Source organism: Numenius arquata, chromosome 25, assembly GCF_964106895.1.
Source record: "Numenius arquata chromosome 25, bNumArq3.hap1.1, whole genome shotgun sequence".
Classification (NCBI taxonomy): domain Eukaryota; kingdom Metazoa; phylum Chordata; class Aves; order Charadriiformes; family Scolopacidae; genus Numenius; species Numenius arquata.
In genome coordinates this window covers 317,717-345,008 of record NC_133600.1, presented here as the reverse complement: position 1 = coordinate 345,008, position 27,292 = coordinate 317,717, and the positions used below count along the sequence as shown (strand labels likewise).

At 41.8% G+C, this 27,292-nt stretch overlaps 1 protein-coding gene across 1 annotated transcript in view; it reads left to right on the top strand.

Moving 5' to 3' along the window:
* Positions 1-27,150, top strand: part of LMNB2 (lamin B2) — a 32,149-nt gene extending 4,999 nt beyond the window's left edge. Inside the window, exons 2-12 of the mRNA XM_074163995.1 lie at positions 5,609-5,745; positions 12,930-13,086; positions 13,728-13,853; positions 16,279-16,449; positions 21,034-21,159; positions 21,363-21,583; positions 22,179-22,470; positions 22,977-23,084; positions 23,962-24,081; positions 25,430-25,531; positions 26,715-27,150. Of these exons, the coding sequence (XP_074020096.1) occupies positions 5,609-5,745; positions 12,930-13,086; positions 13,728-13,853; positions 16,279-16,449; positions 21,034-21,159; positions 21,363-21,583; positions 22,179-22,470; positions 22,977-23,084; positions 23,962-24,081; positions 25,430-25,531; positions 26,715-26,756 (1,602 nt within the window). The 3' untranslated portion in view covers positions 26,757-27,150. The remainder of the gene's footprint in view (positions 1-5,608; positions 5,746-12,929; positions 13,087-13,727; positions 13,854-16,278; positions 16,450-21,033; positions 21,160-21,362; positions 21,584-22,178; positions 22,471-22,976; positions 23,085-23,961; positions 24,082-25,429; positions 25,532-26,714) is intronic.
* The last annotated feature ends 142 nt before the right edge of the window (positions 27,151-27,292 follow it).

Below are 27,292 nucleotides of genomic sequence, written 5' to 3'. Positions count from 1 at the left end.
CAGGGTATCCAGCTTGGCCTCTGTACATTGACATGTGGTGGGTCAGGCTGCAGCGTGTCTTCTGGTTCCTGCTGAACTCTGTTTTGAGGTTTTCAGCTTTATTTCTTCAGTCACCTTCAGATGGGGATGTAGGGGGGCTACATTTTGAGAGTGGAGGGGCCCATTTGCTGTCACCTGTTAACCTGTCACCTGGGGAGGTTTGCTGTTGTTCAGGGGCTTGCATTCTGGATATTGTAAACAGGCTACTGAGGTTCACTTAGCTGTATGACTATTACCCCTACTGCTATTCCGTGTAGGCATCAGTGATACTGGCAAGGGTGACCTGAAAAGTATTAAATCTGATGTGTCTCTGGATGATTGTTAATGGCACGGGGGGCCCAGGTGGTGTGGGGATGGGGAAGGGTTTGAGGATGGTTGAGCAGATTCTTGCAGAACGACACTGGATTGCACAACCGCTGTTAGCAACAGGATTTTGGTTTCTACGACCATGGAACTGTCTTTCAGGATTGACAACTGCATCAAAGAGACAGGATGTAGCTGAGTAAGTAGGGCAAATTATCTTTGCCAACAGGGCTGGTCAGCCTGCTAAGAAGCACTTTAAACCGGGAATGATGGAGGAGGGAGATTCTTCTCTTGGTTAAGATCAGGTGAGGAAGTGGTGGATGGGATAGGAAAGCAAAAGGCCTGGGGTTATGTGAACAGAAGAGAAAGCAACAGAAAAAGGATGAAATGGAAACACCCCAAGCATAGGTATGTAAAGAAGGAAGTGCCTACAGGACAGCCCTGTGGGGAAATCTCTCATGCTCTTCCTGGGGATTCATCATGCTTGGGTGCTTCTCTGAAATGCCTGTAGCACTAAGGTGTGCAGCACAGGGAATAAACAGGGGGAATGAGAAGCCTGTGTGCAGTTGCAGAACTATGACCTTGTTGGGATCAGGGATAGCTCATGACTAGTGCTATGATGGATGGGTACTGGCTTTTCAGGAGGGGGAGTTGCTCTTTATGTGAGAGAGCAGTGGGAATGCCTGGAGCTCTGCTGAAGGACAGGTTACGAGCTAGCTGAGAGCTTGTTGGTCAGGATTGGTGGGCAGACCAAGATGGGTGACATCATGATGTGTGTCTGCTACTGACCTGATCAAGAAGAAGAGTTAAAGCCTTCAGTCAGCTGCAAGAAGCCTCACATGTCATAGTCTTTGTGCTCTGCTGGACCTAATACTTAATAAATAAGGAAGAATTGGTCAAGGATGTTAAGGGCAGTGATCATGAGATGGTGGAGTTTGGGATCTTTAGATGATGGAGCAGAGCAAAAAGCAAGACCAGAACCCTGAATATCAGGATAGTAGACTTCAGCCTCTTCAGGGCTCTGCTTGGGTTACAGCCCTGGAGAGAAAAGAGGCCCGTGAGAGCTGGGTTGATATTCAGCGGTAACCTCCTCCGAGCTCAAGAGTCATCCATCCTGACAATCAGGAAATGGAGCAAAGGTGGCAGGAGACCTGTTTATACGGATGAGTAAGGAGGTCCTGACTAAACTCGGACATAAGGAAGGGCTGATGTACTCAATGCCACCTTGTGGTCAGACCTGCCTTCAGGAATCCCAGGCCTCTGAGATCAGAGGGAAGGTCTGGCACAAGGAAGATTTACTCTTGCTAGAGGAGGATCAGGATAGGGAACATCTAAACAAACTGGACATAAGTCCATGGGACCTGGTGGGTTGCACCCATGAGTGCCGAGGGAACTGGCTGACTTGCAAGGTCACACTCAGTTATCTTTGAAAGATCATGATGATTAGGAGACATTCCTGAAGACTGGAAGAAAGCCGATGTCGTCTTCAGGAGTAGCAAGAAGGAGGATCCAAGGAACTACAGGCCAATCAACCTCACCTCAATTCCTGGAATGTGATGTCTCTTTGTGTCTTCTTTTGTTCTCCATGTTGCTTGGACTCTGCATGGCCTCTGTAGGAGCCTGTGGTGGGGGATGTTGTTCAAGCCTTTTGAGAGTCCAGGCAGACTTTTTAGCTCAGTCTCCACTTTCTGAATGCCTGTTGACTTTTCAAACCCTTGTCCACTGTTTTCCTTTAAAAAAGCCATACTTCGTGACTGTTTTTTCTCCACGCTCTTGTGCTTATGCATGTACCCACTACTTTTTTTTGTTGAATGGATCTGTTGTGAATACCCTGGTTGACTGAGCAAGGCCAGTAGGTTGTGAAGCTTTGATTTTACACAAGTCATTAATTCTTCCTCAGTATGACTCTTACTTGTGTGCCCTGTAATTCTGTTCTTTAGGTTAATGTCTACTGCACTGCTACAGACTTACAGAATTTAGTGATAGGTAGTTCCTATTTTAGACACTTGTAGGGCATGAGCCATCTTCTGATTCTCTAGTACAAAGTCTACTCTTACTGGGAGATTAAATAACATACTGGTTGTTTTGGTTGAAAAAGTGGGATTTAGAAAGCTGTTAATACTTTATATTCTTGATGGTTTGTTACTGCTTGTTTTGTTGATCTGTTCTGTGATACTTTCAACTGATGCTAAAGTACAGAAATGTCTTTAAGATTCCTCTGGTACAGCTACAAGTCAAAAAAAAAAAAAAACACCAACCAAAAAACCCCCAAAACGAAAAGGTATGTTTTCGGTGCATGTTTTTTTAGGTGATTCTTCTACATAAATTGATGGGCATGGGGCTGTGGACTCTCATGTATGCCTTTTTCATGAGCAGAGCAATAGTAATTACTTTCTACACCAGTCATGAGTTGTTCTTCAAACTTCCATTTTTTAGCTTGCCGTGTTGTATTAACAGGAGTCATGATCAGTTTTATTTTTCTTGTCTGTACATGACCTCAGCTTGTTGAAAAATGCTTCACTATGTCTCATATCCTCCTTGTTTTGAGCATCTTAAAATAGTTTGTATGTGTGGTCTGTGATGATACCTTTATACAGTATCTTGTTTTCTAAAAACATTTTATTCTTAACTGCTTTTTCACTTAACAAATATCTCCGTGTTCCTTAGTTGCTATGCTGAAACAGTCGCAACAGTTGTAGATTTGTTGGGTTTTTTTTACTTCTCTTGCTTCCATAAGGACACTGAAACCAAGTCAACTGAGAACCAGGTGAAGAGTTGCTTTCTCTCTTGTGGCCTTCTAGATTAGCCACTCCATAGCACGTCATTACTAGTGTATGAAAATATAGCTTGGACATCACCTCCTGGTGATGCTAATCAGTTTGGGCTCATTGAAACCTGTAATAATTACTGCACTTTCTGCCTCTCTGATCTCCTGTAATGCCCCTGTTTTCCTTTGTAGCTGGTGGTCAATAATCACTATGTAAATCCACGTGGTTTCTGTATTCTGAATGCTGCTTGCAGTTCTCTTAACCTATTTTGAAACATCTGGAGCCTGGAAATACTGTGTATAAGGAAAAGGTGACAAAGATGAGTGGAGTATCAGAATAACTTCTGACCAGGAGCAAATCTGGAAAAGAGAAGAGCCCTGAGTCACGAGTCCAAATGAAGATTTGTATAGGAAGGAAATATTCAACATTTCTCACAACACAAAAGCTATAGGCATGAAATAATCAAAGAGTAGGTCTTAATCCACCAGTTATGGTTGTGTGATGCTCTCTGATGTTGTGGAAATGAAAAGCTAAAGACATTTACAAAATGATTAGACAAACTGACGCTATTCAGTGACTACTGGGTTTTGGTGCCTGGAAGCAGTGTTTGGCTCAGAATTTTTTAAAATTTTTAGAAGTTGGGAGTATATGTGAGTGAAGAATCGTTGTATGTTTGCCTCGTTCTCTATGCTTTTTCCCTTCAGCATTTGCTACCAGCTATTCTTACTGGCTTACACTGGAGGGATTGCACAAGCTTCATGAGTTTGTACCTTTCTCATATGTGGCAAGCATGAGACAGTGGGTTGTGGTAACCCAAGCAAAATGATGACAAACAACAAATGGAGGAAGGAATTTGAATTGATAAATTCTACTGATAGAAGATGACAAAAATGGAAGATGCCAGACAGGTTATCTCTTGCATGCAGTATTCTTTGGGAGTGTTCAAGAACAGGTAGACGCTGTCTGGTGGCAATCTGTTCATAAGTGTGATGAGACAAGGAACCAGGAAAGGGCTTGGCCCATTTAGTCAGTGCTTGGCCTTTGAGCAATTGTATTTTGTATTGAAATTTGCAAATACTGTATTTTCACTGAAGGATCATCTATAATGAAAGGCTTTACAGCCCTACAATCTCCAATTAGTTTTTTTCTTGACATTGTGGAGTGCTGTATGAAAGAGTTGAGCACAGTCATGGTACACTTCTTCGTAGAACTTCTTACATGTTGTAACTGATAATACAGAGTTATGTTGGCTTGTGCCATAGACAACCTCTGGCTATCAGCTATGGGGAGGGGGGGGAACCCCCAAAACCCAAACCTCAAAATTTGGATAAAGCTTGAAAGAATTAATTCTTTAAAGAAAAGAATTAAGATTGGATGGATAGACAGCCAAGTCACAGAATGATACGGGATTGGAAGGGGCCTCTGAAGATCATCTAGTCCAGCCTCCCTGCTAAAGCAAGTCCTTTCTGGTATGTGGCGTGCTTGTAGACTTCTCAGTCCTTGTACTGTCATATTTTAGTTAACTTGAGAAGATTGATGAGGATATAGTCTATCAGGAGCTTAATTGTATCCTGACTGCTTTTAATCAGTCTTTTTGAAGACCAGATGGTTGAGTCTGTCATTGGTGCCACTGTGATGTTGAAATAGGCACTCCTACGAATAGCACAGTTTGCTTTCTTGTTTCTGCATTTGATGTGTTGTTATGAAATTTCTTTTCCTAAAGTTGGTACATTCTGGTTTTGGCTCTTCTTGCTCCCCGATTGCTCTATTCCTGTTTTACACTGGTAATAGTTGTTCTGGTATCCTTTGACAGAAGCAGTAGGAACAATCTTATACGGTCTTGACATTTTAGCTATCTGTTGTACTTTTAAAATAATCTTGCATTCTGGAAAAAAAAGAGGGCCTTACTGCAGTGTGAAGAGCTGATTATGTACTATATTGGCTGGGACAGGAGAGGTCTGTAGATCCTTACTCTCTGAGGCAGAGAACAGGAGTGCAAGCTCGTGTCTTTTAACTCTTCACATTTCTGTAGTTCATCTAGTTTCAGATTCTTTTTAGCTTTATAGTGCAAGAGTAGCAGAGTGAAATTGGGCCTCGGATTCCTGTATTCCACAAAATAAATCTATCATTTATCTTTAAGTGGTATTACTGTTTAAAAAAATCTCCCACAGCAGAGTATTGGAAATGAGGGTGAATAATTTAAGAACTGATTGTAGGGTGTACTGATCTGCTTCAGTTTATCTCTTGCACACTACAAGCATAGTTATGTTTTGTCATGTCTCACTGGGAATAAAAATTAAATCTTGTCTTTGGGACTAGATCACATCTAATTGTAGGTGCATATTAATTGAAAATGTTTGATATAGAATGTTCTTAAACAACAGAAATCTTATCATGCACCCTTTTTTCAAAGAAAGCTGTGTGAAACTTGGTGCTGTGTTTCAATTCTTTGATAGTCTTTGGGATATTCTCATATCTGAATACTTTTTTCCTCTTAGGTGAGCGGAATCAAGAGTCTCTATGAGTCTGAACTGGCTGATGCTCGAAGAGTTCTGGATGAAACTGCCAAAGAGAGGGCTAGATTACAGATTGAAATAGGAAAATTGAGAGCAGAACTTGAGGAGTTCAATAAAAGGTAAGGAAAGTCCTGCATGAGAAAATATATATATATATATATATATATATATATATAATTTTTTTTTAAAACTAGAATGGGCAATACTTGCAGTGGGAATGATACTAATGATGCTTCTTAAAATGCCTTAGTGGGTGTCTTTTGGAAGTGCTGCAGACCAGTGAGAAGATACAGGCTTGTGAGAGGGGAATTGCTCAGGTTGTTGGCACAGCTGGGCAGAGCAGATAATCCGACCCGTACATACACAAATGTATTTGTAGATAGAAGATTAATATACTATGATTTGAGCAATTCAGACATGTAGTGGCTGAAACGATTGGTTGTGGCTGTTTCTGTCCTGTTGTACCTCTCCTTATGTGAGCCTGCACAAGTGCAGCTGCTTGGTAAGCTGGATTGAGAAACTGGTATAGATTTAAATTGACCAATCTGAGGAAGGTTAATTTTTAAATGCTATCAGTTTTATTGTCTGGTTCACTGTATTGACTGATGGCAGAAATGAAGGAAAAGGTAGCTCTGAGCACTTTGGGAACATGGAAGCAGTGTTGGCTTACAGACACACGAAGCTACAATGTAAGTGTGCCGGAAAAAGACCTTGTACCAACTACATTTTAAAAAACAGCTGTTCAGTCTGCACCAAAGAGAACCGGCCTAATAAACTGGCTACTGAAGCCAAACATAATGCCTTATTTTTATTCCCACTAGGGAGTTTTTTTAATCAGATAATGTTTAGTAGTTGAAAATTAATTTTAAAATGAATATATGTGGTGGCAAAACTATTTTTTTGCTTCTGATTGAATTTTTATACCTGTTTTTGTAGATAAGTTTTGGGAGTTAAAGATTTTTCCTGAGCATGTCAGTATGTACATCACCTGTATATGAACTTTGGCCATAAAATTGCTTTTAATCCAGTAGTGCCAGTAGAGCCCTACTGTAAGTCTCCCGTCTCCCTTCGTTTACATCTAAGTGGTTATAAAAGGAATTGAGTGTTTCCCTCTCTTGTGTTTTTTTTTCTAACTAGCTAGTTGATTTATGAAGTATCTTGTTTTCTTTGTAAACTTTGCTATATCACTGGATCTTAGCTTTCTGTGCTGGGCTTTGCCCCTAGAATAACTGTCCAAACATGAATTTGCTGTGGTGTAAGCATCTCTGTTTGAGTGAGTCGCTGTAAAGCCTATGGGACTTGGTGCACAGTTCATACTAGAAGATATGTCTGCATGTGGTCAGACAACCTGTGCGCTAAAATTTATGGACTCGGTTAGCTAGGCCTTTGTTAACCGTAAAAAGACACGATGGTAACTAGGTCAGATATAAAAACCCCTAAAGGTAAGTGAGATGAATACCACCCAGCCCTACTGTGATGTTCCTCCTGGGACCGATTTCCCTCTTAAAAGCCTTAGGTCAGCAGTCTTGGCATTTATTTCAGATAATGTATTTTGCATGGCAGTCGGTGTTACGTGGCCATCAAGGTCTCAACACAGCCATGCTTGTTTCTCGCCTTCCTTTCCTGATTTCTTACACCCAGGGTTCAAGAGCTTGTGCTCTGTGGAAAGCATCCTTAAAGCTCTGCCAGCTCTGTTCTGCTCCCTTGTCCCCAAGGGCAATTTCCTGGGGGGTCCTGTTGACTAATTCCTTGAACAGCTGCAGGTTTGCTTTCCTAAAATTCAGGGTCCTGACTTTGCTCTTCACCTGACCCGTATCCCTCAGAACTGTGAACTCCACCAGGTCATGGTTGCTGCAGTCCAGGCTGTCTCCAATCTTGACATCACTGATTAGCTCACCTGTGCTGGTGACCAACAGGCCCAGTACTGCATCCCCTCTGGTAGGGCTGTCTGTTACCTGGCTTAAGAAGTTATCCTCGGTGCACTTCAGGGGTCTCCTGGATTGCCTACAGCTTGCTGTGCGACCTTCCCAGCAGATGTTGGGGTGGTTGAAATCCCCCAGCAGGACGAGAGCCTGTGAGCACGATGCCTACTGGAGTTGGAGTGAGAAGGCTTCGTTAATAGGCTCCCCTTGATCAGGCAGCCTGTACTAGACCCCAACCACAAGGTTCCCTTTGTTGCCTCTGTCTCTAATTCTTACCCGGAGGCTTCCACCCTGCTCGTGGCTGTTCTTTAGAGAGAGACAGCTCTTCACACTCCATCCATTCCTTGATGTAGAGGGCAAAGCCTCTGGGCCTCCTTCCTCGCCTGTCCCTTCTGAACAGCCCATAGCTATGGACAGCCGCGCTCCAGCCATGGTGTTCCTCCCACCAGGTTTCAGTAGTGGCCACTATGTCATAGCTTTCCAGCAGCATGGTGGTGGCTTCCAGCTCCTCCTGTTTGTTGCCCGTGCTGTGTGCATTGGTGTAGAGGCACTTCAGCTGGGCTGTCGGCTGTGTCATCTCCTTAGAGGAACACTTCCTGATTTCTTTGAGGTATTTCACCAGTGTTTCCCTGTTGGCTGCTATTACTTCAGGAGCCCCTTGCTCATCTCCCTAAGACTTCCACTGTGCTCCAGTGTACCCAGTGTGTCTCAGAGCAACAGGCTGAGGGTTCTTGCAGGTACCCTGTCCCTGTAACTTTGTTGTGTTGTCCCACAGCTTGTCACGGGCAAGCTTGATATTATCCCTCTCCCTCCTCTGTAATTTCTTTAGAGGGAGCTTTGTCACAGAGTGAAACTAGTTTTGGTTCCAAATTAGGGATTCATCTGCGGAAGTTAGGGAAGAGCTGTTGATTAAGATGTTAGCACCCATACACATTTCAATTCAGTTTGCAAATGAATGATGAGATATATGATGTCCTGACATTACAAGTGGAATTCGGATGCCCCAACATCAATGTCACTTGCACTGTAGACACTGTCAGTTGTCCTATGCTATGGGATCAACCTCCCGTGGCTCTTTCTTGCCATACCTGCCACTACAACATGGATGTTGGTGATATCCCAAGGATGAAGCTGAAGCATCCAAATCTTACCTTAATTAAACTTAAAAGGTTTCATGTGAGGGAGGTCTTCTGGAAAATATCTTAATTTTCCAGTCACTGCCTTCATTGTTGTCATAAAACTGCTTGTGTTTTCAATTGTTTTTCTGTCGTGAGTGTCTTGTGGAGTTTGGGTTTTTTTGGTGTTCCTTAGAATACACTTATTTCTCATCATCCTTTACCATGTCCGGTGATCAGCAATCAAGTTACAATCAATGATCAGGTTTCAAATGTAAATGAAGAAACAGAAAACACTTTGAGATAGAGGCCTTGGGACAATTGTTTTGCAATGAAAACTAACAGGTAGAATTGTATGTGTTTGTTATTTACAGTTTTTGCTTTTGTTGCAAGATGTCAGTAAAATAAGAAAAAAACATTCTGAAAAAAATTTAACATGAGGCTTGTTTAGAAAAAAAAAAGGCACTTTTTTTTTTTTCTCCAATGAGAAATTTTCTCTCTCTTAGCTGAAAAATCAGCCGACTAAAACTTGTGGTGTGGTTGACACTGTAGAGGGAAGGGATGCCATCCAGAGGGACCTGGACAGGCTGGAGAGGTGGGCCCGTGTGAACCTCATGAAGTTCAACCAGGTCAAGTGCAGGGTCCTGCACCTGGGTCGGGGCAATGCTGAGCACAACCCGAGGCTGGGCGGAGAATGGCTGGAGAGCAGCCCTGAGGAGGAGGAGTTGGGGGTGATGGTGGGGGAGAAGCTCAACATGCCCTGGTAACGTTCGCTGGCAGCCCAGAAACCCCCCTGCATCCCCAGCAGCGTGGCCAGCAGGGTGAGGGGGGGGATTCTGCCCCTCTGCTCCGCTCGGGGGAGACAACCCTCCAGTGCTGCCTCCAGAGCTCTAGGGCCACCAACATCAGAAGGACATGGAGCTGTTGGAGCGGGGCCAGAGGAGGCCACAGAGATGCTGGGAGGGCCGGAGCCCCTCTGCTGTGAGGACAGGCTGAGAGAGTTGGGGGGGTTCAGCCTGGAGAAGAGAAGGCTCCGGGGAGACCTTGGAGCCCCTTCCAGTCCCTCAAGGGGCTCCAGGAAAGCTGGGGAGGGACTCTGGATCAGGGGGAGCAGCCATAGGAGGAGGGGTGACGGTTTTAAACTGAAAGAGGGGAGACTGAGATGAGATCTGGGGCAGAACTTCTTTGCTGTGAGGGTGGTGAGAGCCTGGCCCAGGTTGCCCAGAGAAGCTGTGGCTGCCCCATCCCTGGAGGGGTTCAAGGCCAGGTTGGAGGGGGCTTGGAGCAACCTGGTCTGGTGGGAGGTGTCCCTGCCCAGGGCAGGGGGTAGGACTGGGTGGGTTTTAAGGTCCCTTCCACCACAAACCAGTCTGTGATTCTATATGTTTTACAACATGTACAATATATACCTGTATGTACATTTAGTACCATGAACACAACTCATGAATTTAGAATTTTTTCTATTCATCCAAGTTCATAACTAGGTTCATAAAGCAGTTGGATAGTTTCTTTAGGACTTTCTAACACTGTTTATATGACAGCTTGATTTTTAGTTTAAAGATGTTTCTATCAGCAGTAGGGACGTATTTTTAAATCTAGGATTAAAGTATTGTTGTAAAAATAGACATTCTGATACCATTCTGAAGCAAGTATGGTTCTTTCCTATATGATATGTAGCAGCTTCTAGCACTTCTGTGCATCTTCTGCTGCTTGACAAAACTGTTGATGGCTTGAGGGAGGTAGGGGATGAGTGGAGGAGGCATAGATGGGAACATTTAATTTATTTGTAAGATGCACAGTGTTTTTGCTTTGGTGGAACAGCACCCTCTTACGAAACTGCTGAACCAGACCTGGTGTAGTGATCGGGGTGCATTCAGTCATAGCAGAGGTAACTTTGATGATCTGGTTAAGGAAAGCCTCCTGTCCTGATACTCATGAAGTGTCTGTTCATATCTTTACCTGTGTCACAGGTCCCCGGGCCGAGCAAAGCCTGGAAGTAGATACACGTAGGCCTCATCCATCTGCTCCTTTAGGAGTCTCCCTGCTTGAGCTGCAAGCTCCCAGCTCTGTGTTGGACTGTCTTGCTGTGGCTTCCTCTGCCTGCTACCCCGCATGGGCACTGCAATATTTCCCTTGAGCAAACTTGGCTGCCTTCTGGGAAAAGAGCTCTTGAGAGTTACCCTAATCTAGTGTTCTCAAGGAACACAGGCACGTCTCAACAGACACATAGACTGCCATTGTAACTTCCAGGCATCTCAGAGTTCTCCTAAAGCAGGTTGCACCTTTTGTAAAGTCTTCTGTCAGTTTTCTTCGTGAAGACAATAAACCAGGCTGAAATTATAAATGCAGATAAAAATGTGTGTGAAAGCAGCTCGGAGTGTCTTCCAGTGTTAGTGTTCATGAAGGAGCAGAAGTTATTGATCGCTGTCAGGAATTCTTTATGGTGCTTTGTCAAGCTGTACATGGAACACTTCTCTTCTTTCCCATTTCCCCGGCAGTACTTGCACACTGCCAGGCTTCTGCCATGGGCTGTGTAAGCGTACACTGCTGTTTGTGCTCCCTGGGAAGTGGCATTTGCCCTTTAGGTACTGCACAGACAGAAGGTTTCCAGATCTGATTGTCTGTGACACATGCACAGTGACGTGTTTTACTGTGTGACACCTGTGATGCAGGGACATGTGTCCAGAGAGTCTATTTGGACTTTCTGGCTGCTGCTAAATAATACTTTCAGTAGAAGTCATGTTTTGTCTATATGTCTCCTGCAAGCTGCTGAGCTTGAAGACACTGCACATATGTTGCAGGACAGGATTCACAGTGACAGATTGTACCAACGATTAAGAAAAAATAGTTACAGTTAAACAAAAACAAATTCAGAGATTTACACCAAGGAATGCAGAGAGAACACATGAGCTTCACAGCTAAAGTGTATCTAAGTCTAACGTGGATTTGTTCTGTAGTTGGGAAGAGATGCACATTGTGCTGAAGCATGTAAAGAAGTACTGTCTGTAGAGCACACCAATACCCCATAAAGCAGGGTTTTTGTAAGATAATTCTGGGCATCACATTTTGTTAGAGTTATGGGCAAATTAAAAGTTCAAGAGGACAGTACAAATGATCAGAAGTTCGGGAACCAAGACTCAGGGTTTGGGCTGGGGGACAAGGTTTGTACAATCTAGAGCAGTGGAATTTGGCGCCTTTTTTTTTTTTTTTTTTTCTCTTTGCAAACAAAATGTTTTTTCAATGTTTGGAGTTGCACACCAAATACAGAACTTTTTAAAGCCTATAGGTAGTAGGACTCCTCTTTAAGTTATTTCTGTGGGCCCTTAAAAGCAGCTCACTGATGACAGGCTGAAAATTACAGATCTATAGAATAGAAGTTTGGAGAAAGGGAAGGAGAAAAATTAATTGTAAGACGGTTTAAGAGAAAAAGACAAAAAGCTGTTCCCTGCATTCTTAGCGGTGTGAGACTAGGATAGTGAGCTTAAACTGCAGGAAGAAAGGATTACTTCATGGAACAAAACAGTTTTTTAATAACACAACTCATAGCTAGAGAAGCTGCAGAAGGCAGTATGTTGGAGGAAAAGGTAGACAAATACTTGGTGGGCAGGAGGAAGATGGCCTGGATCATTTCTGTGAGCTGGATATTATAGCTTAAATAATTATATTTACAGTGACCAGAGTTGCTTTGCTCATAATGAATAGTGCTGAAGAAATACTGGTTTATCCCTGAAAGGTGACCATGTGTCCATCGTGGATTGCTACTTTACTCCTTTGTGTGGGAATACACCCTGGGAAATGGGCTTGGCCTCATGGGGTACAAAACACGGGGTGTACACATGGGCCTCTTTGGGAGATGCATATGCTCTGCTTCTCAGGGGCTGTAGTCCAAAGTGATAGATGTCAGCAATTAAACGTGCTGTGCAGCAGTGAGATGAAAAAATATTCTCTACACCTTGTGTGTAAAGCAGCTTTATTGTCATCTTTAACTGTCTGAGTTGCCTTCTTGCTTTTCCCTTGCCTCCCCATGACATCTGTTCTTCTTTATCAGGCAGTGCATTTACAACACATTGGGGCAAGCTGTGAGTTTTAAGAGGCGTTTATGATTACTTCTATTAGCTGTGTTTGTGGGTTACTCTAGGAGCCATCTAGTGGTACACTAATCCTAATACAATGTGTATAATAACAAAATATCTGTAGTTGTAACCAAGTCATGCTTAAAATGTGTGTGCACCCATTTATAAATATAATTAATTTTTGTTATTTCAGCTACAAGAAGAAAGATGCAGATTTGTCTGTGGCTCAGGGTCGCATTAAGGATCTTGAAGTGCTGTTTCATAGAAGTGAAGCAGAACTCAATACTGTCCTGAATGAGAAACGCAGTCTGGAAGCCGAGGTGGCCGATTTGCGTGCCCAACTTGCTAAGGTATGGCAGTGAATGCCTCCTTGCTTTAGCACGGGAGAAGCTATGTATTGTAAAACTTGCTATTTTTCTTTGTGGTTAGTTTGTAGCCCGAACACCATTGATCCAGTTCACTTGCTGCTGAACCTTTGTCTGCCCCTCTTGCATAGAAAACTAAATTGTAAGGAACCAAAGCAACATGGTGTTTTAGAAATTTTGCTAGTCAAAAGCTTTTATTTAAGAATTCCTGGTGTTTCTATGTTCATGAGATACCAGGTTACTGAATGTTGTCCTTTGTAAGGTGCTGCATAATTTTAAACATATATTGGAGTACGCAGTACCCACTACACTAGCAAGAAAAAGAAGAACATGCAACATATTTTGCTTGAGGAATTAATAATCCTCAGCTCTGTTATCGTATTGTATTGAAATAATCCCGTGTTTTAAATAACTAGTATATAAACATGAAAGCTTGTTTTAAATATTCACACACGCACTCTTTTTCTTTCTTTGTTGGGTTTTTTTGGAAAATCAGTGGTTTGACAATAGATTTGTTGTTGTGAATAATTGGTCCAAAGATGTCAAATGAAGATCATAAAGGGATTATAGATGGAAAATAGGGATCCAGACAAAATTACATCTTTTTCTTTAAAATTCTTTACTAGGCTGAGGATAGTCATGCTGTGGCTAAGAAGCAGCTGGAGAAGGAGACACTCATGCGTGTGGATCTGGAGAATCGGTGCCAGAGCTTGCAAGAGGATCTGGATTTCAGGAAGAATGTGTTTGAGGAGGTATTAACAACCTAGCAATCCCATCATAGTCTGAAGCTTATATAGCTTTTATTCAAACTGACTATAAGCAATTACTAACTAGTCCGGGTAGGAAAAATCAGTATTACCCTTGCTGTAAATGGGTTGAGTAATAAAATAGGTGATGGTTTTGCAGGAGTTACATGGTAAATCAGTGGCAGAGCTGGCATGAGAGCCAAGTGACAAGGGTATTGTTCCGTGAGATTGGGCAGGTGAGCTAACTGACTGTGTGGGAAAGGGAAAGTCTCTTTCCCTCTCTCTGGACCTGGTTGCATGGCACTTCATACTTGCACCAACTTTGGTGGGTGCTTTCATTGACAAGAACAGTGTGCGATTACCCTGCTTTTTGCAGGGATATTTCTCTGCCTGTTTAGTGAGTTGGCTCATAGTGGTTCTAGTGAGGACCAGAGTTTTTATAAAGTAAATAGTGGGAATGCACAGGTGGGGATTGGGAAAGGGAAGCATGATCTTCTCTCTGTACCAGATGCAAAGTGTTAGGTCAGTTTATTCCATCTTGTGGAAACCAACTCTGACCTTTGATTCTTCTGCATGCTCATTCAATTAATGGCTGCTGAGCAATTGCCATTTTGCAATTGCAATATGCTTCTGCCCTTCATCTCACCTATGCTAGTTGTCATGTTTGGCTTGCATTTCAGCCTGATTAACTAGTAAAATACTTAGGGGTTTTTGGTTGAGTTTAATTCTTGCTAGCTTAGTGACTGAGTTATGTCTTCCCACGGAATTAAGTGCCCATACTGCATTAAGGGCTGGGGCAGGTGTGGCTAAGGAGAGGGGCTGCAGCAGAGCAAAGAAACCAAACAGGTAGGTCACGCTGTTGTACTGACCATTTTCTCACTGCCGTGCCCTGCAGTGACAGACCCTTGCTTGGTTGTTAGGCCTTAAAGTAACTTTACTTCCTGAGGGGAGTTGTGTTGCTACTGACTAAAGGTGAAGCTGAATGAGACAACGGAATCTAATCTTAAAGCTTGCCATGCTGAAGTGGGGGTGTTCCTTTAGCTGTCCCTGGAGCTCTGTGATCCTTATATTTCACTGAATTTCACTGAATTTTTTAGAGTTGGAAAGGACCATAAAGATCATCTAGTCCAACTCCCCTGCCGAAGCAGGATATGGAGCAATTTGACACACGAAGAAAAGAAGGGAATTAGTTTCCTTTAGGTTAGTGAACTCATTTGATTCAGTGAATGGTCCAAAGGTCTATTAGGGTTAGAACGTCATGACTGGAGTGTGGCAAGTGAAGACTGCTTATTCTAGCGGTGTTGAGCTGCTAGGTCAGCTCAGCCCTTCACCTGATAGTTTGTACTCCCCTATGGTATTTTCATGGCCTCCAAGGGGTCATTGCCTTACAGCTACTGAGACACTGCTGCTTGCTGGTTTTCCTGGTGTAAAAATTCAACACAGAACCAGATCACATCAGGGCATATAGCTGTGAGTAGAAGAGTCTATTTTTAGATGTAGAGCATTTCTGCAAAACAACTTGTTAAATCGTTCTGAATTTGTGTTCGCCTGCTATGACTCCAGTCTAGGCATGCAGAGTGAGCCTAGCTTCACTTGGCTGCTCTTCATCCTCATGCTGCTACCTTCAGGCCTCCTCTCAGCACTGGGTACCGCTCCCTCGTTTGTCCTAGGCTGAAGGGAGAAACTGTTTTGTTCTGATACTGCGCATTCAGGCCAGGCCTCTGCAGGGCTCAGCATGAATAAGTGCATGAGTAGGTCTTACCTCACTAGTTTGGGATCAGTGTACTCTGTGTCTAGTCATACTTCTCTAAAAATGAAAACTTATTAGTACAAACTGACCAGAAAATTGCTTGGGTTGTTGCTTTATTACTCAGGTAATCAAAATCTAACGAGTCATCCAGTATATAGAAAAAGGGAAGATTTGCATGTGCTTAAAAGTGAAATTTGAAGATGCAGTTTTTATCTATAGTGATTATTTTTTCAATATATCTGATTGTCACAAAAGGTGTTTGCTTTCATCTGACTCCTTGTAGCCTGGTATTGGAATGTAGGGATGTATATTGAGAAGGAAAAGGTTTGTAGTGCAGCCTATTGAATCTCGCTTTGCTGTGTAAAAATTCATGTTTTCTTCTCTCCCTCCCCCCCTTTGACTTTTTTGTAGCATAAAACAGCTCCTTACTTAAATTATATATGGATATTTTTAACCTGTTTTTAAGTTGGGTCACTTCTAAGAATTATATCCTTCCAAATGAGAACAGTAATTTGCATTTGTTAGTACATGCAGTAATTCTTAGGCTTAAATGCCTTTGGTACTGTAGCTTCTATATACTACAATTAGCACTGAAATAGTTAATTGTTGTCTGAATGTAATTGCTTGTACTGTTTACCCTAATGTGGGAATTTGTCCCCATTTCTTTTTGTGTGTGTGTAGGAAATAAGGGAAACAAGAAAACGACATGAACATCGTTTGGTAGAGGTGGACACTAGTCGCCAGCAGGAGTATGAATCCAAAATGACTCAGGCCCTGGAGGATCTGCGAAATCAGCATGATGAACAAGTCAAACTCTACAAAATGGAGCTTGAGCAGACCTATCAGGCTAAGGTAACTACTGTTGCCCACAGCACTGTCTGACAGGACGTCCAGTTAGTGAGATAAAACCATTTCCATTACCCTTACTGTCTCTAAGGAGACAAGTAGTTATAATATGAAGAAGGTTTGTCCTGGTGTTCAGATGCCTCCTCTTGTGTTGTGCGCAGATGCATTTCCAGGCAGGTTGTAGCCAGAGGTAATAGCTAGGAATAGCCTATAGTCAAGAAAGGCCAGTTTGTGAGAAAACATGTGGAACTGTTGGTCACTGCAGAGGACACAGCAGGAATAGCGATCTCACGTAATAGCCGATTAAATAATATCTTCTGCTGTAAGGGTTTTTTTTCCTTGATGTCAATAGATGCAGTTCTTCCTCCAAATTGGAAGTGGCGGAGGACACTTGCAACAGGTGCAATGTGTTGGCTCTAAGAAGCTGGAGGGATGGGTTGGAGAGCTCAGGCTGTGTTTCAATATGGGCTTTTGCCTGGATGCAGTGAGCTTGCAAACTAATATGGACATACTGAGAGGGGCTCCATGTCTAAGGTTGTGATGTCACTTTACTCTTACTGTGGCCTTGGCAATGTTCTTACTAGCCCCAATGCTCTTCTGAATGTGTGTAAGCCTTATCACATTTCAATGGTCTAAGTTCTGGATTGGAAAATTACTAGATGTGGTTTTGGTTTCACTGGTGGCAGGGAAACTTCAGGCAAGGTATTGGAACTTTTTTGACTCCCTTTGGTGATGAAAACCGTGGTCTATAAATCATAGAATGGTTTGGGTTGGAAGCGACTATTAAAAGTCATGTAGTCCAACCCCCCTGTGATAAGCAGGGACATCTTCAACTAGACCAGGTTGCTCAGAGCCCTGTCCAACCTGGCCTGGAATGTTTCCATGGATGGGACATCAACCACCTCTCTAGGCAACCTGGGACAGGGTCTCACCACCCTTGTCATAAAAAAAAAAATAAAAAATTCTTCCTTCGATCTAGTCTGAAATTTTCCCTCTTTTAGTTTAAAACTATTAACTCTTGTCCAATCACAACAGACCCTACTAAAAAGTCTGTCCCCATCTTTCTTGTAAGCCCCCTTTAAGTACTGAAAGGCCGCAATCAGGTCTCCCTGGAGCCTTCTCTTCTCCAAGCTGAACCCCCCCAACCCTCTCAGCCTGTCCTCACAGCAGAGGGGCTCCAGCCCTTGGAGCATCTTTGTGGCCTCCTCTGGCCCTGCTCCAACAGGTCCATGTCTTTCTTATACTCAGGGCTCCAAAGCTGGATGCAGTGTTCCAGGTGGGGTCTCAGCAAAGCAGAGTAGAGGGGAAATGTGAACATAGGAGTAATTTAATCCAGGAGAATGCTGCTTAAACTTCTTAAATATTTGCACTCTTTGGGTCTATCTGCCTGTTGTTGGGGATGAGTGGAATGCACCTCACTCAAAAGAGAGAAACGGCAGTTTGTTTTATTGAGGTAAAATAATAATTTGACAGAGTTCAATAAGTTTGGTGGAATTTAACAGTGGCTTGACAAGGTTCAGCAAATTTGATGGCAAGTTCGCCTTATTATTGCATGGAAGGAACACATGAAGGAAAATTGAGTTAGAATGATTCTCCCAGAGACTGGAGATGCAAAGAGAAAGGAGATCCTTGCTGTAGAGTCAGGAGGTTCAGAGTGGACCCCCTTGCTTCCTAAACTCCTTTTGGAGCCTGGGTGTGTCTGGATTCAGTTTTAATCTCAGAGTTGGTCAATGGTTTATGTTTAATGGAATTATCCATACAATGTTTATAAGAATTTGGAGTAGCTAGATGGATTAGTAAAGTTTCATCGTATTAATTCAGTGTGCTGTATCAGTCACTTCCCAAGGATCCGTTGTGGGTGAGGGATCTCTCTGCCTTGGGCAAGGAAGGATCTCTTAGTCTCAGGTAAGGAATCTCTGACATCAAGAGGCGTCCCTGCTCCAGGGGGGAATCACCTGGTGCAGCCCAGCTGCCCTTCAGGGAGAGCTCCAGTTGGGCCCATCCTGACGATAATATTTATAGGTTGGAGTAGCTGGCTGCTAGTCAATGGCATAGACTCAAGAGATGTCTTTGTTTTAGCTCTGGTATCTTGTTCCTTGCTTTGGTTATCTTGCACTTTTGGGTTTCAAAACCACCTTTTGAGATACTTTTCAAGATACCTTCACTCCCTTGTACATGAGCCAGAAGCTTTCCAACTCACAAGTTCACCCCAAAGGTGAGGATGTGAGGCTTGTTGTTCCTTAGTTAGTCAACCTGAACCGAAGTGCAACTAGAAGTCACAAAATGACAGAATGACACAGAAAGTCAAGTGTATCTGTCACACCTGTGCAAATCCTGAGTTAGCAAGGCCCAGTTCATCGACACTGGGAACATGGGAGGAGTAGCAGCTCTGTAATTGGTATGATCGAAGGTTACAGGATTTGGGGGGGTTTTGCTGCCTTTTTAATCTTTACCCTACCTGAAGGAAATAGGCAGCTGCCAGTTTTCTGGTTATTGAAAATACTTGCCAATAATTACAGCCATTTCTAATTCTTTTGTGGTGGAGAAATGACGGTACTGCTAACATTGCTCTCCCCCACCCTTCACTGAGACTCCCTTTGAATTATTTGGTTTGATGATTTACAGTTTGAGAAACATTGATCTACAAATATTTAACCATTTTTAAGAGCAGCAACAACATAGGTAATAGGCACTAAAACCAAAAATCAAGTACAGTTAGCAGCCTTGGCATTATTCACAGAAGTTAGGAACATATGATATTTTTATCTGAGATACATGGATTGACTTGTCATAGTCTGAAGAAGACCCAGGGCAGAAAATGCCTAATAAAATAACAACAAGAACAAAATGTCTGCAAAATACAGACTTCATAGAATGGAAAAGTGACAAGATTTGAAGAGGAAGATGAACAAATTAATCTTTTTCCTCACATAAAAGGTGGTGGTTGTTACAGATGAAGTTGGAATTTGAAGGGAGAAACTGTCTTAGCTGTGAGCTTCATGCTGTGGATTTCTGGATAAAGATGTGTTCCTGTTCAGAGAGAGCCTGAGATGTTAAGGAATATGATGTTGAAGCAGGTTGTTAAGTTTAGCTACTGAGCTTCTCCAGGTTGAGAGGGGTTTGGGTAAAAGCTCACTTCTTGTCTGACCTTTGATAATAAGCAATAGAAATTCTAAATGTGAGGATTTGGCACTATGCCAGATTGACTGTAAGGAAACAAATGGTTGTCAGCATTCAAATAATTTTTAATTTTTAACTTTACAAGAAGTAATGGCATATATATTTGACTTGAAGTTCCTTCAAAATCCTTAGCCTAAAGAAGGCTGTATGTGTGTTATCTTCCCTACTCGGAACCCTGTGAACAGCAGAGCTAATGAAGATTGAATTCTATAAAGCTTTCTGCTGTGTGGCTGAAGAACGTGTTCTGCCTGGAACTGTTCTTAGAATTGGGGTGGTTTAGTTCCAAGGTGGATTCCATGGTGTGTAGCAGAATTGTTGAACTCCAGCTGCAACGCATGAAAAGGATGCTTTTTCTAGCTATCTACTTTGATGAAATTTCTCACGCAATAGGTTTGAGCTCCGTTGTTGTTCTCTCAGATTTGGTTAAAATTAGCCACGAGAAATGAAGCTTTTTTACTAGGTGAAATGAACAAAAACTGGAAACAAATTCAATGTTGGCGACTATTGGGGAAAGAGAATAGCCAAAAGCATAGTTTTGCCTCTGAGGCAGGATGCGATCTGAAGTGCTGTGGGTAGTTGCAGTCCTTCTTGAAAAGGTAGTACAGAGTAATACTGAGGAGACTAAGACAGACAATTAAGAGTATGAAACAACTCCTGCGTGAAGAAAGTTAAAAATAAAACTTCACCTGGGAAAAGAGAATGAGTCAAGAGAAGAGGAAGATAAAAGGGATGTCTGTAAAAGGATAAATAGCATGGAGAAGGTGAATGAAGAGAGATTGTTTATTATTTTTCAGCAGAAGTAGGGACAGTGAGTGTCCAGTGGCAGATTTGGAAGAAACAAAGGAAGGTTGTTCTTCATTAATATATAGCTAAACTCCATGCCCCATAAATTCAAAAAGCAGAGAAATTCCTGCCTGAAAAATCCATGAGATAGTAAGCATAAAAATCCTGTCTCTGGCTTAGGAACTCCCCAAGTTGCAGATGACCAGCTGAGACATAATGCCCGTGGAATGTTTTATTGAGCTTAATCCCTGGGCATCCAGGGGACTCTTAGACCAGGAAGTGAACAGAGCCTTTGTTCTGACCCACTGTGATGGTTCTTACGACAAACAGGCAGGTCGTGTGGTCATATGAACCTCAGGTTTTGGAAACTATAAGGTTGCTTCTATAATGGAAGAGCTAATAGACTTTTTTTTTTAGTGTCATAAGCAAATCCTATAGGAATAGGACTGAAATAGATTTTCCTGGTCCTTAGGGCATTTCCCTAATGTTACGCAATTCTTACCATAAACTTCTCGGAATTCTATTTAAAATTATTTAATGTTAAATAGCTTCTATTTTTTTAACCAAAAGGATGTTTGCAGGGTATTTAATTCGATGCAAGTGACTTATATAAAACTTGCCTTCCAGCTGGAGAATGCCAAACTGTCCTCTGACCAAAATGACAAAGCTGCTGGTGCAGCTCGAGAGGAGTTGAAGGAGGCTCGCATGAGAATAGAAGCTCTCAGCTACCAGCTTTCCGGCCTTCAGAAACAGGTAAAGGGACTAAATTTGCTTTCATCTCTGATACAGAGCACACTGTATGGTTTGTATATATTAATGTTTCTGTTCCTTCATAGTTTCTGAATTTTATGGAGAGAAATCTTTGTTATGTTCATTTGGGAAGGAGATAAATTTTTAACTTTTTTACTGTACCCACATAGATGCCAACTGGGTTTTCCATTGTGCTATCTACCTAGGCTAGTGCAGCAGAAGATCGCATTCGTGAATTGGAGGAAATGATGGCTGGTGAGCGGGAAAAGTTCAGGAAGATGCTTGATGCAAAGGAGAGGGAAATGACAGAAATGAGGGACCAGATGCAGCAGCAGCTTACAGAGTACCAGGAACTGCTTGATGTTAAATTAGCACTGGACATGGAGATCAGCGCTTACCGAAAACTCCTGGAAGGAGAAGAGGAAAGGTACGTACAGATTCCACATTCTTTTCTTTGGACTAACAGGTGTTATTTTCATTTCTTACAGTTATTTTTTTACCATTTGAGTAGGAACGCCCAGATTTTGTTTCACTGAAGCCATATTGGCTTCACAGCACAATGTGTTGCATGGAACATGTACATGGAACACTTGCAAGTGTTCTCATCTGAACGCTGTCTTTATTTTATTTTCATTTTTGTAATGGTCTCAGAGTACAGTGGAGTATATCATTGTGTGCTTGACATTCATCTCTTCATTTAATTTAAGTGCTTATACTTCTGTATTTTCCTGTTTTTTAAATGATGTGGCCCATGTGTTTAGCAGTAGATGCACTGGATAGGAGGGTTAAGTCATCTGTGTTGCTCTCATTAGCCATGTCACATAATCATACTACCAGAAAATTTCTTGGGGATGGATAACCCTCCCCCTTACTTTTATATGTAGTCTTCCTGACACACACAGTGAGGCTGCTTTCAGCCTTGGGACATATTACACTCTGGTTACTGAGCATATTGTATCTTTATTGCTTTGTGTGTAGTTCCCTGGATGTGTTTATTAAAACACTTGCTTTGTTGTGTTAAGGTTGAAGCTCTCTCCAAGTCCTTCCTCCCGTGTTACAGTCTCTCGGGCTACCTCCAGCAGCAGCAGTAGCAGTACTTCACTTGTTCGCTCTTCCCGGGGCAAGAGAAAACGTATTGAAGCAGAGGAGTTTTCAGGCAGTGGAACAAGTGGAATTGGCACTGGAAGTATTAGCGGCAGCAGTAGCAGCAGTAGCTTCCAGATGTCCCAGCAAGCTTCAGCCACAGGAAGTATCAGCATTGAAGAGGTAGACCTGGAGGGCAAATATGTTCAACTTAAGAACAACTCGGAGAAGGTGAGTGTCAGCAGAGCTCCTAGAAAACAAAGAGGAGGAGCTAAATGGGAATGTTCCACAGCCTTCTGCAGCACAAGTAGGTGGAGTCACTTGGAGAGCAGGAGCAACATCTCAAGGTGCAGCATCCTGCAATAATAAATGAGGGCATTTGAAAGTTGAATGTTACAGTGTACTAGCACGAGTGTAATGTTTGCTGCAGGAAGAGAACATAGTTTATGTCCCAAATGTCTAAATGTGCATGCATGTAAATAGCCTTGCTGGCTCTAGCAGAACGTTTTTGTGTGAAATGTGTATCTCTTTAAATTTACTGAACGACCTTACAGGATGTACACTTTAGACTATTAATGGGTATAGAAAAATACTTTCAAGTTAGAATGCGGATGTCTAACAACCATGTAAATTAATTTAGATTAACATTATTTTAATAACAAGGAGACCTAGAGAAAATTGATGCCTGTTTGCTCTGTTTTGCTTGCCCTAAATAACCTTATGACTCTCTCCATTAGGATCAGTCTTTGGGTAACTGGAGACTGAAAAGGCAAATTGGAGATGAAGAAGAAATTGCTTACAAATTTACTCCTAAGTATGTCCTCAGAGCTGGGCAGACTGTAACAGTAAGTTATACCTGCAGTATGTCAACAAAATATTCTTTTGTCGATGCTGTGGCAGTTGTAAATGTGCCTGTAAATCAGGTACAGCCTGATATGGTGTATAACTTTGGATTTCATGGACCTCACTTTAGAGGAGCAGGATTTCAGTTATAAAAATATGGAACAGAAATTGACTTTCCATATTAGCACTTTAGTATTTAAGACCATTCCAGGCCAACAGAGGAAGTTGAAGAAAAAGGTGTTGGGGGGGTGGGGCTGGTGTCAAGGGCTGTTTGTTTTCAAACACCTTTGCCCATGTTCAGAATGCTAATCCTGTTCAGCCTCTTACTGAAATAGGAACATTTCGGAGCATCCATTCAGTCTAGTAGACTGTCGTTAAGTTTAAGACTGGACGTTCTCGGCCTTCACTGTAGTAGAACAGCTGCTTTTCTATAATTTTGCATTTTATTTTCAGTCTGTAACATGTTCTTTCAGAAGAAAAAAATGGCTCTCTTTTAATCAGTTTCAGGTATTTCTACTTAAGTATCAATTGCTCAGATAAATATATAAGATTAAATTGGTACAGTACAAGCTGCGTTTTGTCTTGACTCCATACAGTATTGTCATTGAGACAGTGGTGGGAGAAATTTGTATATTCGGAAAAGAATTGATGACTGCAATAGTAGGGTTTTTTTCTCTTTATATTGTGGCTAGTGTTACCTTTTGTGGTAGACTGAAAATAATATCTGACTACAAGTAATGGTGTAGGTAAAAGGGTAAAACTGCCATTGGAATTTAGAAAAAGAACACTGGTATGTAGAGAAAAGTAGGAGAATTAGGGGATTCTGTATATTTAAAAATCAAATATGTACAAATAGCTAATTACAGTATGTCTCGCTAGATTTGGGGTGCAGATGCAGGTGTATCTCATAGCCCCCCTTCTGTTCTCGTGTGGAAGAATCAAGGCAGCTGGGGCACTGGAGGAAATATTCGCACATACCTCGTCAACTCTGAAGGAGAGGTAGGCTGTGTCTGTGGGCTGGGTTATCTCCCGGGCTTTAATTTGGGGAAAAATTAAATTAAATTTGGGGAAAAAGGGGAGGGGACAGACGACAAAATCCTGGTTTTAAGATCTCCCCTATTGTCTTCTAAAATAAGACACTTTATAACACTGAAATAATTAAATATCTATACCTAACTTGAGATTGTGGGGCAATTTTGGGAAACTGCGATCATTACCCATAGACTTTTTCATCCTATTTTAGGAAAACACCCTGCTAGTAGAGAATTTGTTTGGAATTTGAGTATGTGTTTTCAGAAGAGACAAAATAAGTGTTGCTGGCAATTCAAATTTATATTACGTAGTACCTGCAATATTTTGGGACACAGTGTAAATATTAACATAGGAAGATGGCTGTCCTTTCAATATTGGAAGCATATCAGAAGTTTTCATTTGGCACAGGTTCCTGTGTATTCCTCAATGTCCTACATCTGCCCACAACTGGTTTCTTAAAACCATCCCTGCAGAAGACTCCTGCAAGGGAGGATCTACTTTGGCTGTTATTCCTGAATGTGCCAGTATCCCAATGATCAGGAGAGTGAAACAGACCACAGTTGTATCAGTTTTCATGCTGCATTTCTTGCTGGTAATTCTGTGGAAGCACTTTGTGCAGGAGTAGCAGCACAGGACGAAGTAGGAGGGACAGTCGTTTGTACAAATAGAAAGCTGACTGGCTTTGTATTCAAATAGAAGTGGCTAACTGGAATCTGAAAAAATTTCAAATCCATGTCTGTTCCCCCTGTGGTTACCTTTAGCATCCCTGCTTAGAAGGGTATGTTTAGAGTGACTTCTCCCTCAAGTAGAAATTTGCATCTGTGATTTCAGGGGTTTAGTAATAAAGAAAGCTTCCTGAGGTTTTAGAATTCTTTTTAGTGCCTGATTTGGAAGACTGTCCTGATATATGAAATTGATATAGAGTATTTAGTAGAAATTAGGAATATTCTTAATGCTGTGTAATTATACTGAGAAGCTTTAGTTTCTCACATTATGATATGTCTCAGCTCGTAGCTGGGTCTGCTATGAGCTTGTATAAAATTCACTAACATGGCTGCTGCTTCTCAAATCCCTAGGTAATGAAAGAAAAGTCCTGAAGCTAAACTACATTACCATGCCTTTTAGTGAGTAGAAATAAGAATGTTGTTGTGGCTTGCAGGATATTACCAGTACTTGCTTGCGTAGCTAATGTTAAATTGAGGGCAAGTTGCTTTAAACCCTCCAAAATTTAATTAGGGGTATTAGATTGATGTATATTATTATTGGAGTATATTATGTTGACTTAAGTGATCTCCTTATCTGTCATTTTGTGTAGGAAGTTGCAGTGAGAAGTGTTACTAAATCAGTAGTTGTGCGAGAGAACGAAGAGGAAGAGGATGAAGCGGAGTTTGGAGAGGAAGACCTTTTCAACCAGCAGGTACCAAGATGCAGACCAGATGTTTAATTTGTGCCTGTTTGGTTGGATTAATCAGGCATAAGGATTAGGGATAGTCTCTTCAACTCTTGCCAGCTCTGAACTTCCTGGTCCATTTTTGTGATGGATGCTTGCAGAGGAGGATCTTGCAGCCCTGCAGCGTTACTGCAGTGCACAGAGTGTAGTGTGAGCAATTGCTGCTTGAATCAGTAATGGTACAGCTCGAGCAGTGGCTGATGTCAGGTCAGGATGCCAGGGTATCTGTGGAAGGATGCGACAGGTCACAGATTCACAGCATTGCAATGGCATAGGCTATTTTTAGGGTTCGTAAGACTAGTTCTAGCAGTCAGTGTTCCTCCCATGCCAGTATTTGCTTCTCTATAAAAAAGAGTCTGTGGCGTTCTTGCTGTAAACAGAATTATAACCATTGGGAAAAATAACCACTAAAACCCAGGAAGAGCAGAGGGCTTCTGTTGCTGCAAGCTTCAGCTTATTGGTTACACTCTGATAGTATATACCTGCTAAGTCTGAAATTAAACTTGTTTTTTCTTAATAATACCTCTGATATGTTTTCATAACCCTTAGTTAAGTTCTGTGAAATAACTGACCGGCAGTCATCAGAGTGAAGAGAAGAAAGATACCTCATCCAAGTGATATCAGAAAATATTTTAAATTTATTTCAAACTCAAGCAGTTTGTTCTCCTGCTTGGTGGCCATTAGTAGCTTTTTCACAAAGACTCATTCTGTGCAAGTTTGAAGTTGAGTTCTGAAAGCTAAAAAAGCTGGTGTCCGGAAGATTGAGCAGTGTATTTGTCTTATAAAGCAACTGAAACAGAAACTTTTCTTACCCAAAGAAGCAGCTATGCAGCATAGATATCTCTCAAATGGAAACATCATTTCAAATAAAGGAAGGACCTTCCTGTTCTAAAGCTGATGACATCGTGATTTTCAGTTGTTGTCAGTGTTGAAAACGTGGAGATTTGCCCATCATGGGAAACACAACCAGAGTAGCAGAGCCTTAATCCTGGCAGTAGTCTATGACTTCTCTGTAGCTGTGATGGTCCCTGAATAGAACTAAACTACCAAAAAAAAAAATCTTTTAACAACTGAGATGATAACCAGGGTCTAGGCTTACAATATGAGAAGCTGGTAAGGATTGAGTTCAACTATGTCTGTCTTATTTTAGGGGGATCCCAGAACAACCTCTAGAGGATGCTCAGTGATGTGAAGAAAGAAAAAAGAAACTTATTACTTGCTTTTTTGTTGTTGTTTTTTTTTCATTTATTTCCTTTTATTTTTGCTATTTTTTTTCCCTCCAGAGCCACTGAAAACTATTTTTATATGCATCATCTGATTTCTTTGAAGTTTACTCCTTGGTACATTTTGATAAAAAAATTCAAAAAACAACCTTTACTGAACAAAACTGCCAGAATTTTTAATAGACTTCATGTTTCCCCTTCTTCGTTTAAACACTATATTGGAATACGTTTTTCCCCATACAGAGTTTAAAGTCTTATGTACAAACCTGCAGCAGAAAAGAAACTCTTAGCTGAAGCTTTTAGCTGACATGGGATGAGAGTCCTTGAGTAAACCTGTAATTGCATATATAACCAGGATAACTCAAAAAAAAAAAAAAAAAAAAAAGGTATGAGAAAGTGTGTTCATCTGCAGGGCCCCAGAAGAGCTTCACAGCAGTGTTTCCTCCATGCTTTAAGAAAATGTAGTATCCTCAGCAGTGCCCAGCTTAGGAAAATTAGAGGGTTT